At 33.0% G+C, this 19,418-nt stretch overlaps 1 protein-coding gene across 1 annotated transcript; it reads right to left on the bottom strand.

The window, feature by feature from the left end:
* Positions 1-213: 213 nt before the first annotated feature.
* LOC149553377 (glycine-rich RNA-binding protein 4, mitochondrial-like) lies at positions 214-3,201 on the bottom strand. The gene is made up of 5 exons (XM_089788842.1): positions 3,011-3,201; positions 1,594-1,770; positions 1,427-1,495; positions 1,194-1,300; positions 214-993 (listed from the first exon to the last, which is right to left on the bottom strand). The coding sequence occupies exons 2-5, from the start codon at positions 1,727-1,729 to the stop codon at positions 631-633; spliced, it is 675 nt and encodes a 224-aa protein (XP_089644968.1). The 5' UTR covers positions 1,730-1,770; positions 3,011-3,201; the 3' UTR covers positions 214-630.
* Between the last annotated feature and the right edge of the window lie 16,217 nt (positions 3,202-19,418).

Here is a 19,418-nt window from a genome sequence, read left to right as displayed (position 1 = left end):
AGTTCTCAGTAATATCTCAGACCAAACAAAAAAAAAATCCACACTCTGAACAGCCCATGTACAAAGCAAAAGATTTATAAAAGCAGGAAACTTTGATGTGCTAATTATTAATAATCCATACACAAGCCATCAAATAATCCTTGCAATATAAAAGATTAATCAGTCAAGCCGAATCAAAACCCTTAGCTCATTGATCAAGTAAACTGCCAAAAAAGTCAAGAATCAGACCTATTCAGCATTCAAATCTTCCCACCTTCACTGGTTTTACAAAAAGCATTCCAACGGTCCACCATTGGAAGTTAATGTACTGTTTTGGTTCTCTATAAATTTGGAAAGTGAAATATACATTGTAAAAAGAAATATCAAACTACAATAACACAACATTGCCCCTGAAGCTGAGGGATCTTGTGCAAGTTTAGTCGCTATACATCTAACTTGTACAAATTATCATCTGAATCATATATCCTGCAGGCTGGAGCACCATGCTTTAGCACCAAAATGCAAAGATAGCTAAAACAATCCAAAGTTGCCAAAGATGCATTTCAATAACAGCAGAGACATAACCCTAGAATCTCGCATTGTAAAACATTTTACAAACTGGGCCCTTGCCCAGAAAAAACTTATTTATTACTAGCCCTTGCCCATATCGCCAACATTATCACCAGATTCTTTATCATACCCTATGCCACCATCAGCCATTCCAACAGTACCACTTCCATGCCCATCATTATCACCAAAACCACCACTAAATCCATATTCACTCCTGCTCTGACTGTAACTACTCTGACTATAAGCGCCTCCATTTCCATACTGATCACTGTTGTTATTTTGGCTACAGGCAGTGGTAGTTCCATATCCACCATTCTGGTTGTAGCCACTTCCACTTCCATGCCCATCATTCTGACTGTAGCCACCAGCTCCATAGCCACTGCCCCCGTAGGAACTTCTTCTTTCATTAGCATAATTGACATTCAGTATTCGTCCACTAAGTTGCTGGAAGAGGAATTAACATACAGTTTACACTCTAAGTTTAAAAATGATTAAATTATTCTTGCAATAAAGATTTGAGACTCTTATATCAATATTTATGTCTGGCTTATGACTGTATCTTCATTTTAATAATACATACTTAAAAAATTCCAGCAGTAAATATAATAATGTGCAGCAAGGTATACGGAATAGACATCACATACCTTGCCATCCATGCCTTTTATGGCAGAAGCAGCCTCCTCTTCAGAAGTGAAACTGATAAACCCAAAGCCTCTTGACCTACCACTGTCCCGGTCATAAATAATTCTTGCTGCAGAGCATTTAGAAAAAGAGTTGGGTAAAAGAGTAACTTTAGGAAGCAGATAACCCAATTACAAGAAGGAAAATGAAAGCCAACTGAAGTATATATCTTCAGTTTTAGCTCAGACGTGTATACCTTCGGTAATTTCACCAAACTCAGTAAATGAATCTTTTAGAAACTGCTCATCGATCGCATATGAGAGACCTGCAAATTACAGTGTCTTACAAAATTAGGCCATTATATTTAAGCTACAGAAAGATACATTAAGTTTAATGGATGATGCCCCCTCTAGATTTATTTACCTGCAACAAAAATCCTTGGTGAGGACATGTGCCGTAATGCTTGGTATATTGATGGCATGGATGTAGATCCATTAATGCTTGTGTGCTTAAATATGTTTTGTCTCAAAAGATTTCCAAGTCTGCTTGCCAAAGCCATTGTTTTGCTACAGTGATATACAAGAAAAGCGTTTCTCCTCTCTTTTATTAGGTACATGATCAACCAGTAAAGATGAAAGCCATCAGATAAATCTTTACAAACACTGATAGCAACATTCTATAATGATTTTGCGGTTACAAATGCAAGCCAACAACGCAATTGAATTTCTTAAGCTCCTGCTTGTGAACTACCAAGTAAAAATATTGCAATTACAATTAAACAGGGCAACAGATCACCATTAATTATAGATGAAGTTTCCAAGAGAAAGTGGGGCACTTGTGTTTGACTTCGGCATCAAACAACAGAATATAACAAAAAAATATCCATATGTTGCACATCTATATGGTTGGAACTTGGGGCTAGGTTAGAAGAATAATAAACCCCTGTAAGAGCTACTAAGGTAATAAAGAACTGAGAACCGGCGACTGCTAAAGCAATGTACTATTGACCGTTGTGGGCTTCTAGAGCAACGTAATATCCACTATCGTGGGATAATGTTTTTAATTGTAAAATCAACAGTTTTGCACTACTATAGTAATATAAAATCAACCTGTGACCACTTCTGATTGGGTTAGCATGAGCAAGGGAGTCTCACGGAAGAAGTTCAAAAACACCGTCATGACAAAAGTGTGTCAAACCACATACACATACTGATCAACAATATATTCCCCAAATGTAATCTTCAACCTCCTATTTGTAAGCATCTATTCGATATGCTTTCCCTTGAAATAAAGTTCATGTAAAACATCAAGCTCCGAAACAATCTGAACCCAATTAAGGTGTACCGAATTCTATTTTTTTTATTTGTTTTTTTAATACATTGGAACCCAATTCAATTTTTATCTACTCGAAGACAAACTAGTAAGTAGCACCCTTTACAAGGGTTACTAAACACAGGTTCTCCTGCTGATTTTCCTGGTATTCTCTCCACTCCATTTGTCGATAGAATCTAGCCTACTTTACAAGAGCTCCATATCAGGTCCATAGTTTCTAGAGCTTTCCTCATACCCATCCGTTGTTCTTTCTGAGTAAAACATTCTTCTCTGACTGGTACACATATTTTTCGCACACAAATACAATTATAAGAAGATCAAATAGCCATCCCATGAAGAACACCGTACCAATTCCCCAAATTATTTCAACCCAAAAAGTGGACACTATCTTAACAAGTTAAAACCTCGTGTAAACCCTTGGAAATAATAAGCATGTTAAAACAGTGGAAATTATGAGCAAATGACATTTTATAAATTTAACAAAGTGATGGAAGACGAACAAACATACATGGTGAGATATACCAGAAACCCAACTCGTTATGTTCCATGTTTTTAGTAACCCTGTAAATAGAAACCTGAACTATCTCAAATGTTCGCTACTGGTGTTTAAATGGATTGATCGAGTTTCGAAGGGTATAGTCTTGATCAGAAGAGGATACAGACGTAATTTTAGTCCATAAATTGAATTTAAGGTGGTTTCGAGGAAATTAGAGGATGTTTTACTATATATAGGAAATTTTCTATTAGTATATAAATTCATATTTGACCTATCTATTTATGGAAATATTTGTACAAATTATTGTAGACATTTTTCTGGTTGTTTGGTAGTAAGTCAAATTGGGAACCTTTATACTCTTTATATAAAATTTTATTTAATTTTGTTAAAACAAAACGAGTTAACCGTATAGTGCTTTAATAGTAATATAGTATAGGTTGGGTCGAGTTTAATAGGAAAAAGCTTTCAATGGATAGTACAAGATTACGAGGTCTACTCTCCCAAACCCACATGGTATCAGAGGACGTGTTGTGCGAGTATCACGAGTCATGTTACAAATTTAGCCGATGTGTTGTAGTTTATAAGGGGTGCAATACTCAATTCTTGTGCTCTAAAAAATAGTGTAGTACAAGCTAATGCAAAATGTTGTAATGTATGGTGTGTCATTTGGATGGTGTGAACATGTGGCATAAGGACACGTGTCATATGTGTATAGCGTCAAAGTATTATAGCTAAGTGAGCATGTGTGTACCTATGTCAGGTATGATATTATACAAGTAAACAATGTTGTACAAAAATGCACAAAAACTATATGCCCAATAGCTTGCAAATTTGCACTTTTATAGTAATATAGTATAGGTTGGGTCGAGTTTAATAGGCAAGAGCTTCCAATAGTTAGAACAAGATTACGAGGTCTAGTCTCCCCCGACCCACATGGTATTGGAGGACGTGTTGTGCGAGCATCACGAGTCATGTTACAAATTCAGCTGGTTTGTTGTAGTTTATAAGGGGTGGTATACTCAATTCTTGTACTCTAGAAAAATAGTGTAGTACAACCTAGTGTAAATTGAACTGTAATGTATGGTTCCATTTGGATGGCATAAGAACACATGTCATATGTGTATAATGTCAAAGTATTGTAGCTAAGTGAGCATGTGTGTACATATGTCAGGTATGATATTATATTAGTAAACAATGTTGTACAAAAATGCACAAAAACTATATGCCTAGTAGTTTGTGAATTTGCACTTTTATAGTAGAATGATTCACTAAGCTACACTGGGACTATGTGAGCGCATTCTATGGAAATGATCAAGTAGATTATCTAAATGTACTGACTTGGTTAACATAATAGTCAATGTTGACTATTTAGAACAGTCAATGAGTGTTTGAGTCATTGTGATGTTGATTAATACATCTTTGACAATTAGATTTACATGAACAAGATCTAAGCTTATGATCTATAGAAATCTGTGGACTCCAAAACTAGGAGGACGTACTGTAATATTTCCTATTATGGACTATATCTTTAACATACATCATTATACAATTGCATGTAATATTATGCCTTAATGTTAAGAGAGAGTTAATATGTTCATAAAACAAAGCATAATTACTCTATTTAAACATTATCTTAACTTCTTTCCTAAATGTAATGGACAATGGGGATTATTGTCATAGAGCCTTGATGTCTTCTCCATATTTAGGCCCAAGGGTTCCATGAACTTCTATCTATACCACCACTTGACCCAAGAGTTTTATGAATTCTTTTTAATACCACCCTTGGGAGTCGCTTAGTTTGGGAAGGAATTTACTCGCCCTTCCCTGTACAAACCAAGTTATCCATCTAAAAGTATAAATAAAAGATTTAAGATTAGGCCAAAATGTAGTTTTTTTCATTGTATTGTAAATATATCTTTTATATACATAAATATTTGATATCTTATGTCACATATACATACACAGTACCTTCACACATACATACATATATATATACACACATAGACATACATATACATACATACATACATATATATATTTATTTATTTTTTATTTTTTTTTAATTTTTTTATTACAATATTATAGACTCATATTCCATTGTCATTCCTTCCATTAAGAGTATTCAAATATATATTTTTTGTAATTGTTCCTGTTATAAAATAAATAATAAATTAAGCTTTGTAATGGGCGGATTGATTTAATTTATCTCAGACCCTTTTTTTTTTTTTTTTCATAGTTTGTGTCACCGTCGGCTATCTTTGTAAACCCTCGAAAAGTTACACCCTTGAAAAGTTTCCTGACGAGTATTTAAGCATGGCTTGTAGGTAGTTTGTAGGCATGATTTTGGATTATATTGCTCGATACTGTGAATTCCTGTTGGAGTTCGAGAGTGTTCGATGTTTTGGAAGTGAAAGATCTTCCCTATTTGGCTTGTGTGGTTTCGGTGGGATTCAACCCTCACCCTATTCCGTTGTTGCATGTAATTCTTTGTTCATATTTGGCAAATTGGAGTATTCTCTTTTGCAATTATTATTCCTATTCAAGTCTCAGTTATTGTATGGATTTTATGTTTGTGCATGAGTCAGATTGTATTCTGTACTGAGTTTGGACATCTCACTCATTTTCGCCCTGCTTCCTCCTCGATCGTACGACCTCCACATTCACACACATTGTCGTACATTAATCTTATCACATCAAGAATAGCCTATCATACACCCATTCTCTCCATATCGTACTCCTTTTGCAAACCATCCATACGACCCTGTTGAAGTCACCGTACGGGCTATTTCAAGACACTATAATGCCTACCTTAAGCCACCGTACAACCTTACCTATGGCCTCCTAATACTGTACAACCCTCTATGTCTATACAGACTATCCTATCGGTTGTACGATCGTCTCTCTGGCACCCTTGTACAAAACATTGATTCTAACGTACGGACAACAACTTTCCACCGTACGAGTCTGTTTCACCCCTCTTATTCAGTCTATACCTCCTGCACTCTTGGCTAACATCCGTACAACTATTCAAAATCCTGTAACTCGCTTAGGTTGAAGTCTTCGAGAACATTATAGTGGTATCAAAGCCTTTGATCTTGCCTGCTTGTGGAAGTGAATGCAAGTTTATACTCAGAGGAGAAGACAAAATAACCCTATTGATAGAATGGTAGATCATTAGGATCCGACGACATAACTCATGGATCTTTTAAGAGAGTTGAACAAAAGTCAAAGAAAAATCAACAAAACCCAAAGGCTTATGCAAGAAACTCTACAAAAACTGGCCGAGGGAAAGACAACATGAGAACAAAATGGGCATAGCGACGATTTTGTTTTAGGAAGGACAAACTTTCAACCCTGTCACTCTCGATCCTCAATACCCATCTTCCTTCCAAGGATGGAGGCACCGCACAAAGGAAGAGAGCCCACTTTTGAGGAAATGCAAGAAAAACTTCGAGAAGATTGGTGAAACGCAAATATGGAAGGTGATATATTATAGAGACTATGTTGATCTAAGAATGAGATATTCTAACAAAGGAAATCACAGTTATTTTGATGATGATCTCAAGAGAAAGATCGGAAAGGTAAACTTATCACCATTTGATGAATCTAGAGTCATTATCGCATGATTTTGGGTCCTAAAGGTAGATACCTATTTCCAACTCAATCCAATGCCTGAAGAGGAAGCAATCAAGTTTGCAACACTTCATCTGGAAGGAGTGGCACATGAGTGGTGGCATCATGGACTAGTCACTCTTGGACACAACCAAGTAACCTCTTATATTGGGTTCACTAAGAGACTCATTGATCATTTTGATGGGAAGGATCCTGGGCTAAACTTCAAAGATCTAGCTTAACTAAAACAAATAGGCATGGTAGACAATTACATCACTGAGTTCTAAAGGCTATCAGTATTAGTCATAGACATCTCTAAAAGACACTGAATTGTGTTATTCATGGATGGGCTAAAAGAGCCTTTGAGAGGCTGGATCAAAGGGTTCAACCCATATACACTCAACGAAGCTATTAAGAAGGTGCGTGACATGGCCACATCTTCCTTCAAAACTCACACAGTTCCAACACCATCCCCTCAAGAAGATAGATACAAGGAGTCAATTCAGAAAAAACCTCAGTTTGATGAAGATTCTCAGTAGGAACTTCGTAGGAAAAAGCTCTGTTTCATGTGCAAAGAACCATGGGGTCCTGGTCATCGCTACCTCAGGAAGGGAAAGATTCACTACATTGAAGCGATGCCTGATGATGATGAAGAACAAATACTTGCCGCGATAAAAAAAAAAAAAAAAAGGGGGTTCCATTGCTACCCTCACTACATCAACTAGAGGTGGTATCTTCAGAGTTTACAGCATACTTCACAGAAAATGAATCCCAATCATGATTGATAGTGGTGCCACACTCAATTTCATCAATTCATCTTTGGTCACTAGTAAAGGCCTACGCGCAGTTGAGCATGGAGGAATTGAGGTTAAGGTTGCAGGAGGAACCTTGTTAACTTGCACTCATGTGATCCCATGGCTATAGATTTCCATGGGAAACTATACCCTGGCAAATGATTTCTTTGTCATAGATTTGGTTGATACTGATATCATTTTGGGCATCCAATGGTTGGAAACTCTTGACCAATACACTCAAAGTTTCAAAAAGATGAACTTTTCATTTGAGACAAATGGCAAGAAGGTGTTGCTAAGAGGAATGTCAAATAAAGGATCAAGGGAAGTCACAGTCAACAAGATGGAGGCAATTTTTAAATAGGATTTGGCCTTGGATGCTGCAAGTTAAAATAAGATAATCAACACCTCTCTGCATTCCTTGGATAATTAGCAGTCCCGTCTATCGGCCAAGTATTCCAAGAACACTTTTGCATGTGAGTTGATGGATGGTTACATACGTGATGAAAGATACAAAGTTACTTAGTGCCTGACTCGGAACTTAAGGAGCTGATTACAGAAGGTTTAGAACCAAGTTTACATTTGCTTGAGGACAAGCAAATTTTGGCACGGGACGACTGTAATGTTCTCATTATAAAATAAATAATAAATTAAACTTTGTAATGGGCCGATTGATTTAATTTATCTCAGACCCATTTTTTATTTTGTTTTCATAGTTTGTGTTGCCATTAGTTATCTTTGTACACCCTCGAAAAGTTTCTTGACTGGTATTTAAGCAAGACTTGTAGGTAGTCTATAGGCATGCTTTTGGATTATATTGCTCTGTATTGCGAATTCATATTGGAGTTCGAGAGTGTTCGCCATTTCGAAAGTGAAAGATCTTCCCTATTTGGCTCATGCAATTTTGGTGGGATTCAACCCTCACCCTATTTCGTTGTTGCATGTAATTCTTTGTTCAGATTTGGCAAATTGGAGCATTCTCTTTTGCAATTATTATTCGTATTCAAGTCTCAGTTATTTTATGGATTTTATGTTTGTGCATGAGTCAGATTGTATTATGTACTGAGTTTGGACATCTCGCTCATTTTTTCCCTACTTCCTCCTTGGTCGTACGACCTCCACATTCATACACATTGTCGTACATTAATCCTATTACATCAAGAATAGTCTTTCGTACACCCATTCTCTCCACACCATACTCCTACTACAAACCATCTATATGACCCTATTGAAGTCACCGTATGGGTTGTTTCAAGACACTATACTACCTACCTCAAGCCACCGTACGACCTCCTAATATCGTACAACCCTCTAACGTCTGTATGGATTATCATGTCTGTCGTACAACCATCTCTCTAGCACCCCCATATGGAACATTGATTCTAACATATAGACGATAACTTTCTACCATACGGCTCTATTTCACCCCTCTTATTCAGTATATACCTCCTGCACTCTTGGCTAACATCCGTACGACTATTCAGAATCCTACAACTCGCTTAGGTTGAAGTCTTCGAGAACATTACATATTTTTCTCTTATTTCATGTCCTTTGGAATGATTTAACCCTTGTTAAATATAATTGGTATTTAATGGTTGTATCTTATGAGACATGTCATTTTGTCAATCTTTCTGCATTCTCTCTCGATGCATGTATGTGTGTACTTTTTCTTCTTTTTCTCTTCTCTTAAAATAAAATTGTAATCTCCCTTTTTTATATCTCATATGTGAGGGAGTAACATCTTTTCATTTCATGCATTGTGAACATGCATTAAACTTGATTGTATTTTATTGTTTTTTTTCATATTTAAATTTAGATTTTATTTATAAATTTTTTATTTTGATTTAATTCTTTTATATTTTATATTTTAATTTAATTATTACATATATTTTTTTATTTTAATTATTATTTGTTAAATTCTCTTTCAAAAAGGGGACATCACATTTATGGTTTAAGCAACTTGTATTGAAGATAGTTGTAAACTCGAGTTTTTTGTTTGCTCAAGCATAAAGGCTTTCTCACTAGTTATATGCAGAATGGTGTCACAATGGTTTGATCTCGTTGGTATAGAAGTATTTTTTGAGCCTATAGATAAAGGTCATTGGTGTATTAGATTAAGTGTAGCATGTTATTCACTTCCCAATTTTGTGGCGAGTGTCTTGAATATTAATGGTGTATGGTACCAAATATCAAGTTTCATTAATGCTTGGAACCATTAATTTAGTACCATCTTGTAGGCATGTTTGTGTTAGCATAGGTTTTTAATTTTCCATATTTTACGAGTATTTTTTACTTAAGCTTGCTTAGATTTATTAGATGTTCTTTTTTTTTCATCGGTAAAAGGTCGAAGCCAAATATTATATTGATTAAATAAATTATAAATTACAAGTCTCCGTTCAATGGGCATTGGTAGGAAAGAATAGACAAGAAAACCTCTGGTCTTACTTGGGACAATGGTCCTATATATAAACACAAAATTAAAAGGGGCATGCCCTAGTTTACAAAAATTAATGAGGGTAAAGTCTTCCTTTGAACCTAAATCCCTTCAAAATGTCTTTTTTCATAATAATGGTATTTACATGTGCCCATGATATGATTAGGGTCTTAGGAAGGCATTCCTTCTATTACAATTTTACTATTTGATAAACATAATTGGTTGTAACTTCTTTTTGTATTGGATTTAATTACTATTTGATTCAATCTCTTTATTTATGCCTTCCTTTATAGCCTTGTGCATCATCAAAAATACTTCAATTTCACATGTTAGCATTAGTAAAATAAGTCACTATATCTATGAACATTTTCTTCCTATTTCCCTTTTTTTATAGTTTCTTTTAGAATTTTGTAACTAATAAGTTTCGTGAAAAAACTATTTTCTTGAAAGATTGTTGTCCTTTGTTTACATCTTAGTTATTTTTCTTTTTTAATTAATTAGGACTTAGGTTTGGAAGTGATTTTAGATGATTTTGTTTTCGTCTTAACTAGCTAGTGTACATTTCTCAATATTTTAAACCTTAGATCTTCACTAGAAATACTCTTGTCATGTGAGTATTTCTTCTCTTTTGAGTTGATTTGGGTGGTCTGGTAACACTCTAGTAATTTGATAAAGTATTTAATTTATTTTTATTCCACTAACTATTTATTTATTTTGCTTTAGAAATTTGTGTATTAGACTATTTAGTTGTCATAGTTCAAAACAAACTTTTGGAAGGCAATTCCTATCATTTAAATTTATAGCTTAGTCAACGTTCCTATGATTACCATATTCCTTGTTTATTATTTTGGTTTTATTGCCTTAAACAAAGTTGTTGCTTTGTTTCTTTTGATTTACAAATGAATTAACATGAATCTAGACAACAAGGTTCTATGTTATCTCCATAGAAATATCGTACAAAGAGCCAAAAATTCTATAAATTGGGTATATTTATATTAATTGATATGTATACATTATTCAAAAAGAGACTTTGGGTCTAATATGTTAAACCTGATACCTTGAAGACAATCCCGAGAGGTAGAGCCAAACATAACAAAGGAGGAGAAAAAAATAAACATCAAGGATTATATTAGTCAATAACAAAGAAGGAAACCAAACAGGGGGGTTTGGTCATTAACAAGTAATATAAAATAATTTTGTACCTTCCTCGAATGATTAGAAGGCATGTTGGTTTACCAAATGAAAGAACAGAAAAGATAGAAATTTTCGTATGAAGGTGATTCTTGGATTTTGATGTCATCAAAGTTTATAAAAGATTAAAGGACAAAGTTTAAACATTTAGACTTTTATACTTGATTTCCAAAATCCTAATAAATTGTAGGCCAGGTAGAAGGGACTAGAAAAAATTAAGGGAGAAGCTTTAAAAAAATTAGCAATCATAGATTAAAGGATCTAGAGATAGAGCCTTGATCATTTATCAATAATATTTATCATTAGTCTTTCAATGGTTTGGATGCTTGTTTTAACTTATAGCAGATGGCAATGAAAGTATAAAGGTTTGAATTTCTCTAATATGGTTGGTTATTTAATTTCTAAATTGGAATTTTGTCATTGATAATAATTTATGTTTTTTCCAAAAATATACTTGCCATCAGTCCTTATATTTGCAAGCCTGACAACTTCTCTATTTCCCTCCCTATATATATGCATTATTCTAATTTCTTTAAATTTATCCACTAATAAAATGGTGTATTTTAACTTGGAGTTTAGTTGCCAATTAGGTATTTGTCTTTCCCTTAGGGCATTTAGAATTATTTGTGATTCCCCATCAATGAATAATGTTTTGATCCCCAGGTCCAAACTGAAACTTAGGCCTTCGATCAAGGGCTCTAATTCTGTTATATTGTTTGAGGTTTTCTCTAGGGGTTTAGCACACTTTATCATCCATTCTCCTTTATCTGAGTGGATAATACAACCTATTCCTACATTTATGGGATTTCCTCTTGCTACTTCGTCAAAGTTCAATTTAGGTCAACCTTCTAGCAAAGGTTACCACTTGCATTCTAACCTTGCTTGTTTGTTAGCTTTGGGATAAATCATTGGAGGACTAATGAGATTGGACCAGTTTTGCCACATTTCTGCATCCCAATCTGAGAAAGTTCCTTCTTCTTTTGCATTATTCCTAAGGTGATTATTCATAATTTTAATGATGTTGACTTCTACTTTGTTGAAGAATGATGGAAAAGTCATCTCTTTTTCAAATAATACTCTTTTATTCCTTTCCTTCCATATTTTCCATAGGAGGAGATATAGGGATACTTTCTAGAGGCAACTATAAATCTTTGAGCATCCATTTTTGGGCTAGTTGTTTAGATGTTTCTATAGGTTTTTTGATAACAGTGATGTCTAATTAAGTTTTTTACAAAGCCATTGCCAATAGTTATGGGAAAATAGGCATTGAAAAACTAAATTTTCAGTTGTCTTTGAGTCTTTTTTGCATAAGATGCATCTCAAAGATCCTTCAAAACCCATTTTTGTTAGTCTATTCATTGTAAGATTCTCTTTTGGGTAGCTTTCCATTGAAAGATGCTTGCCTTAGGCAAACATATTAGGTCCCAACATAGATTGAGGGCATATCTATCTTTTCCCATCTGTGAGAGTTAGTTATTGTTTCATATCCTTTATTGACATTGTACCTATCACTTTTTGAGGCATCCCATATTAGCTTATCCTTCCTTTATTTATAATTTTCTTGCCTTTGTTTAAGAAATTGTTCAAAGGTTTCATTTTCTTTCTCTGTGAGATGTGTTTCTTCTAATGTTTTCCATGTCCATTTTACACTATTGTTTTCTTTGATGATTTGTTTATAATCACTGACATGCATACCCCAAAGTTCTGACAATGTATTTTTGATATTAGGAGGAAGATTATAGTTGTCTAGGGAAAGGAGTCTATCCTAAGAATATTCCTAGAGTAATGCCTCCTTTCCTCGACCAATGTCTCATGTTAGGTTATTAGTGTTTAGAGATCTACAATCTATCATGAAATTCCAAGCTATTGAACCTTTTGGCGGTCTTTTAGTACATAAGAGGGATAAAAGGTTTGTACTATTTAAGTATTTTTTATATAGAATTTTAGCCCATTTGTTGTTGCTTTCATGATGTATTTGCCATACCAATTTAGCATTTAAAGCTTCATTTTGCTAGTTCAGATTTTTTATACCTAGTCCTCATACCTCTTTAGGTCTGCATAAGTTTTCCCATTTTATCATTGCTTGTTTTTTCTTCTCCTTTATGCATGTCCAGCAAAATGTTTTTTAGTTTTTTGTCAAATTTTTGTTTTACTCCTTTTGGTAGAGGCGTGCATGACATTTGATATGTAGGAGTGGTTGTTAAATTATATTTGATTTTTGTCATTCGACCAGCCTTAATGTTCCATTTTCCTTTCGAATTTTCTAAATTTTTATTCATCTTATCTATAATAGGGATCCAAGATTTGTTATTTTTAGTTCCTTTGTCTCATTGAATACCTAAATATTTGCATGGAAATGAACCCTTTTTGTTACCCATCAAATTACATATACCTCTTTCCATCTCTGGTTTTGTGTTCAAAAAGAAGATTTTAGATCTATCTGTGTTTACCCTTTGTCCTGATGCTTTTGTGTATGTTTTGAGTATATGTTTAATATTTATGGCTTTTTTCATTATACTTTCTCTAGGGAGTATGATGGCATCTGTGAATTGTTGTTGTGTAATGTTTGAAATTCCTCTTAGTACTATGACCCCTTGTATTTTCATTTCTATTTGGGATTGTTTAATTGCTCTACCAAATGCCTTTGCCATTATGATGAATAGGAAAGGCAAACTTAATATTGGTAGTACTAATTTAAGTCTATTGGCAAGGGCTCTTGAAAGTGCTTTATATATCGTGTTGCATAATGTTGTTGGTTGAAAGTCGCTAAGTGATGCATTTAACTCTTTCTTAGGGATTAGAGTTATGAAGATATTGTTTATCTTAGTTAAAATTGAATTTGAATTTCTTGTTGCTTTGATCTCCTTCCATAAATCACATCCTATAATATCCTAACATTTATGGGAGAAAAAGCCTTGGAAGCCATCGAGGCTAGGAGATGTATCCGGGTTTAAGATAAAATGGGTAGCTTTTATTTCTTCTAAGGAAAAGATCTTGTTTAGAGATTTGTTATCCTCATTTGTGATAAGTTTTTGGAATTAAACTTTTCATTGTACTTTGGGCTATTAAATTTGAGCTCTCAAAATTGTTTAGGGTATTCATAAAGTAATTAACAAAGACTTCTCCTATTCTAGTTGGATCTTCTATCAAATTGCCTTCTTCATTCTTTATTTTTTTTATTCTATTAATATTCATGTTATTGATTATACTATTGTGAAACAAAATTGTATTAATATCCCCTTCTAATAGCCATGTTTCTTGTGATTTCTGTTTCCAATATATCTCTTCTTTAAAGTTATTTTTCTTTAACACATTTTTCATTGTCAATTCCTTTTGTAATTACTGTCTCATTGTATTTTTTTATTTCTTCTTTGTTTTCTAATTTTTCTTTGACAATGTTATTGAAATGAGTTTTATTCCCATTTAAAACATTTTATGTTAGTGCTTTTAGCTTTTATACAAAATAGAACATCTCAGAACCTTTGAACACGGCTTCTTGCCACTATCTTTTTATGTTCCTCATAAAGTTGGCATCCATAAACCACATTTTTTTTCACACTTGAAGGGATTTCTTAGAGTTTTATGTTGTTCTTTTATTTCTAATATGACTAGGAAGTAGTTTGATCTCACATAAGGTAATATAGTTGAAGACACGATGTAGTTGAATGCGTTGAGATCTCCTCTGAAGATAAATTTGTCCAATCTTTTCACAATATGACATAAATCTGTTCTTCCTTTATTCCATGTGTATATTATATTTGTTAAGGGTATGTCTATAAGATTGTTTCTCTCATACCACTCTCTAAAATCCTTCATAATTTCTATTACTATCTTAGAGCCTCCATATTTTTCTTCCAATCTTAGGATAGCGTTGTAATCTCCACCTAGACATATATTATTTGTTTGGTTATTTTCCAAGAATGTGTTGATTTTGTCCTTAATAATTTATTATTTGTTGAAGAGGTCGGTCCATAGACATTTATTAGGGTAAAGTGGATATCATTTCTGAGACTTTTAACTTTTCCTCCCAATCAGTTGTTGTTTGGTTTTTTTTGATAAAATTTATCTTTCATATTTATTAGATGTTATTAATATTAGTACACTGGCAAAATATATTAGCTACATGTATCACTCTCTCCCACACATGAGTAGTTGAGTTACACATCCTCTATCTGCTTGTTGTGTCACCTATCATAACCATTATTTTGTCTTTATTTAAGTAAGTTATTAAGTAGTTGGGTTACACACCTTTAATCTTCTTGTGTCATCTTTCATAGCCCCTCTCTTTTGTCCTTGACTAGGAGTTTACGCTACATATCTTTTAAGAGCACACAATTATATATATTGTGTGTATGTTGGGGGGGGGGGGGAGGTTAATTAGTATAATATTTTTTATTCAAACAATTGCCTTGATAAAATCATTATTGAAATAAATAATTATGCACATGAACACAACAACAAAATGTTTTTTTGTGGAAACCCAATGATAGAGAAAACCATGGAAAATAATTTCTTTATATATAAACTTGTTCTTTTACATTGTTCCAACTACCACACTTTGCAGGCACCGACCTACCGAAAGCTCCAACTCTTATTGCTTGTCTCCATGAGCACCAACCCACTCCACATAAACTTCTTTTCCACCTTGGTAATGTTGCTAACTTAACTAATTATGGATGATTAAACCAGTCTTTATTCACATATCTCCTTTCTTATTGTATATCAATTTATCCACTCTTCAACTTCCTAAAGTTTGTCTTCAATAAGATATACTCTTAATTCCTTCCACACACACACACACACACACAACACATCCGTTTTCAATTTGATTATATATTGCTTTCTAATCCTCTTGCTTATTTTTCATTCCATATTTCTATTTTTCTCACACGCTTCACAATCACTCTTTTATTCATCTATATGCACAGTACCCTTTCTTATCTTTTCAAATATATCTTTATGTTCTCCCTTTTCATTCATGTTCTTTTATTCCCTCTTTACATCGTATTTCACACTTTTTATTATTTTCAAAATCAACTTCTTCTACGTCATTATCTCCTTCAAGTCATAACTTTTCATTTGAAGAGGCCTTAACTTAGTTGTAATATATACATGAACCTTGACTTCTAAATATAATTAGTAAGATTTCTATTACTAATATTTAGGTGATTTGTTATAACAATATGTCATTTGAAATATCAAATCATAAAAAATATGAAAAAATTAAAAAGTTGATTGTCATAAAACCATCAAACCATTCTTCATGATGTGTATCATTGTGTTATATTGCCACAATTGTCAACACTTTTCACCATCATCCCATAATAGGGAGAATATATGGTATTTCTCATCACAACCTCTAATGTTATTCAAAAATAATAATTTTTGTAGCATGACTTCTAATATATATTGTTGCATTAAGCTCATTAACTATTGTGTAGGTTCAAGTCTATATAAAACATTGACTTACCATCATTTCTTAAGCACATATTCAACTCAAAAGGTGTCCATTAATTAATTTCCAACACTCATATTTCATCACTTTGTATCCACCATTGTTTATATGGATGATTGCTTCTTTATCACTATCGCTAAAAACTGATAGCACCATGACTCTTTATGTCATAGTTTGTCATATACTACATTCCACTATTGTTGTATACCATATTAATCTTATTAATCCCTATTGTGAGGTAGGAGACTATAGTTTTTAGTAGCATCTTTCTCTATTAGTTTGTTTATAGAAATTCATGCAAATCCCCTTTATCCAATGTTGTAAGAAAAAATGCTATTAAAATGAAGTTTTCATATTTACTTTCTCCTTTTTAATTGGCTATCCTCAATTTTTCTAGTACTGTTTTCATTTTTTTCATTAATTTTTTTAAAAAAAATTAGACTAGATGATTTCATGTGTGGGAAAGTGGTAGGTTTACATGGGTGACATGTATTTACAACTAGACAATAATTCAACATGGCATATGTCATATGTGTGTACCTATAACAGGGTAATAGTCTAAAGAAATAGATGGCTTAACAATGAATGTTTGGTTTAGATGTTTCAACATCATAACAAATTGCATAGGTAGATGGAAGTTTTCCAAAAATAAGCACATTTCAATAAGTTTACTCCATAGAAGCAATGGTGGATAGAGCCACTTATTGGGACACAAACCTTGCAAGCACACAGGTAGAGGCATTTGATCCAATTTATCTAGCAACAAAGGTAGAGCTACCCAATCCAATTATTATAGATGTTGATCTACCCAAATAGGCATATACAAATTGAGATCTTCTAGTTCTAGTAGTTCATTTCCTGGCAAGGAAATCCTCATTCCTTAGTGAGCAATTTTTTTGTTCCAAAATATAGAGCTAGTTAAATTTGTGTGTACTAGACTTTTTTTAATCTATGGAGTAGGGTTGAGATTTCAATTATAGTTTTTAGAGAAGAATTAATACTAATAAAAAATATAATTTTTTTATAGGCCATTCAAGAAAGAATATTGAACATTCTATCACTTTTGGAGAATCCACAAAGGTTATGTTGACCTCAACTGTTTGGATTTACATTTTGAAAAGAAAAACAAAGCTAATCATTTAGATTGTATCTTTAAGTAATTCCATAAGCACATAAATGGAAGGCTTCACCAAATCATCATTATCATTAGTTATAAGCTTAATTTAGTGTATTATTATATTTGATCAAGTCACTACATTTTAGAAACTTTGCTCACCTCTATTTAACTTACCAAATGGTTTGTCCAAGTAAAAGTAATGGAGAAAAGTCTAAATAAATTATTTTGAAAGATATTTTTTTATAGGAAAATACAACCATAAATAATGATAAAAAAAACTATTTCCAGCAAATACAAAGTTGCATACCCAAACAAATTGTCTAAATGTTTTTTTTTAAACAAATGAAGACAATGCCCAATTTATGACGTTTTCATGATTTCTTAATTGATGATTTCAGATTTTGAGAATTCACTAACAAAATTCTAAAAAAAAAAAGAGAAGAATTTTAGAAACAATGAAGGAAGTTTGACCAAAAAGGATTCAACATCTATTAGCATAGATAAATGGACTATCTCAACTCTTTCTTCTGGTCTAGGTTCAGATCTTGCTTCCTCTCTTTGTTCCACAACTTGAATACCATTTTACAAATCACTGTTAGTTTCATAAAATAGCTCAACATTCTCATGATTAGTCTTAGGATTAACTTCTTCATTAGAATTGTAATCAATTATTCTCTCTTGAATTCTAAACTTCTCATCTACTTTCACTTTTGCGCTCTCGACAATAGTCTTAGTCCTTTGACTGAAACATCTATAAGCTTTTATTTTCAATGAATAACCAAGGATCATACATTCATCACTTCTTGCATCAAACTCACCAATGTCATCATCTCTTTTGATATAACACTTGCTTCCAAAATTTTTGAAATGCTTCACTAATGATGCATATCCAAACCATAATTCATAGGAAGTCTTATTTATACATTTTCTAATCTGCACTCTATTCATTGTATACACTATTGTATTAACTAATTCTCTCCAAAATATCTTTGATACATCATTCTCAAACATCATGGCTCTTGTTGCTTATATTACAACCTTATTTATTCTCTCATCTATACCATTCTACTAAGGTATTTTAGGGGATGAAAGTTGTCTCTTAGTCCCATTCACTTCAAAAAAAGTGTTAAACTCATTTAAGTAAATTATCCACCTCTATTAGATCTCAAACATTTAATCTTCAATCCAGACTCATTATTAACTATGTTCTTAAACACTTTAAACTTTTCAAATGCTTCAAATTTTTCTCTAAGAAATGCTACCCACATCATCCTAGTAAAGTCATCAACAAGAATCATAAAGTACCTTTCACCCCAGAATCCATTATTACCAACTCTAACCATTACTCCATCATAACTGTTGAATTCAAAAAAATTATTCATATCACCAATCATATGATGTGAGAAACCACTGTATATTATCCAATAAGCTTTCTTCTCAACCTGTGATGCTAGGGTTTTCTCTTCTCTAACTTCTTTTTCAAATTTTTCTTCTTTTATAGAAAAAACACCTAAATTATCATCACTTTCACTCTTTTCCTTAGATTCATCATCATCATTTACATACAAACATTATCTAGGATTTCTGGACTTGAAATTATTTTTGTACTTCTTTACTCTCTTAGGAAATTTAGAAGCATAATGACCAAACTCATTACAAGTCCAACATTTAAATATTTTCTTACCATCTGGTTCTCTCTTCACAAGCAAGAAAACTCCTTCTTTAATCTTTTTGTCTTCTTCAGATCTAGATCTATTGTTGCTATCATAATCTCCACTAGTGCTTGCACTCCTTGATAGGGAAGGAAAAACACTTAATGC

The sequence above is a fragment of the Cupressus sempervirens genome, chromosome 6, assembly GCF_028749045.1.
Source record: "Cupressus sempervirens isolate cs-2001-9-10 chromosome 6, ASM2874904v1, whole genome shotgun sequence".
In the NCBI taxonomy this organism is placed as follows: Eukaryota; Viridiplantae; Streptophyta; class Pinopsida; order Cupressales; family Cupressaceae; genus Cupressus; species Cupressus sempervirens.
The sequence above is the reverse complement of the archived record's forward strand: the minus strand, read 5'-3'. Positions and strand labels throughout refer to the sequence as shown.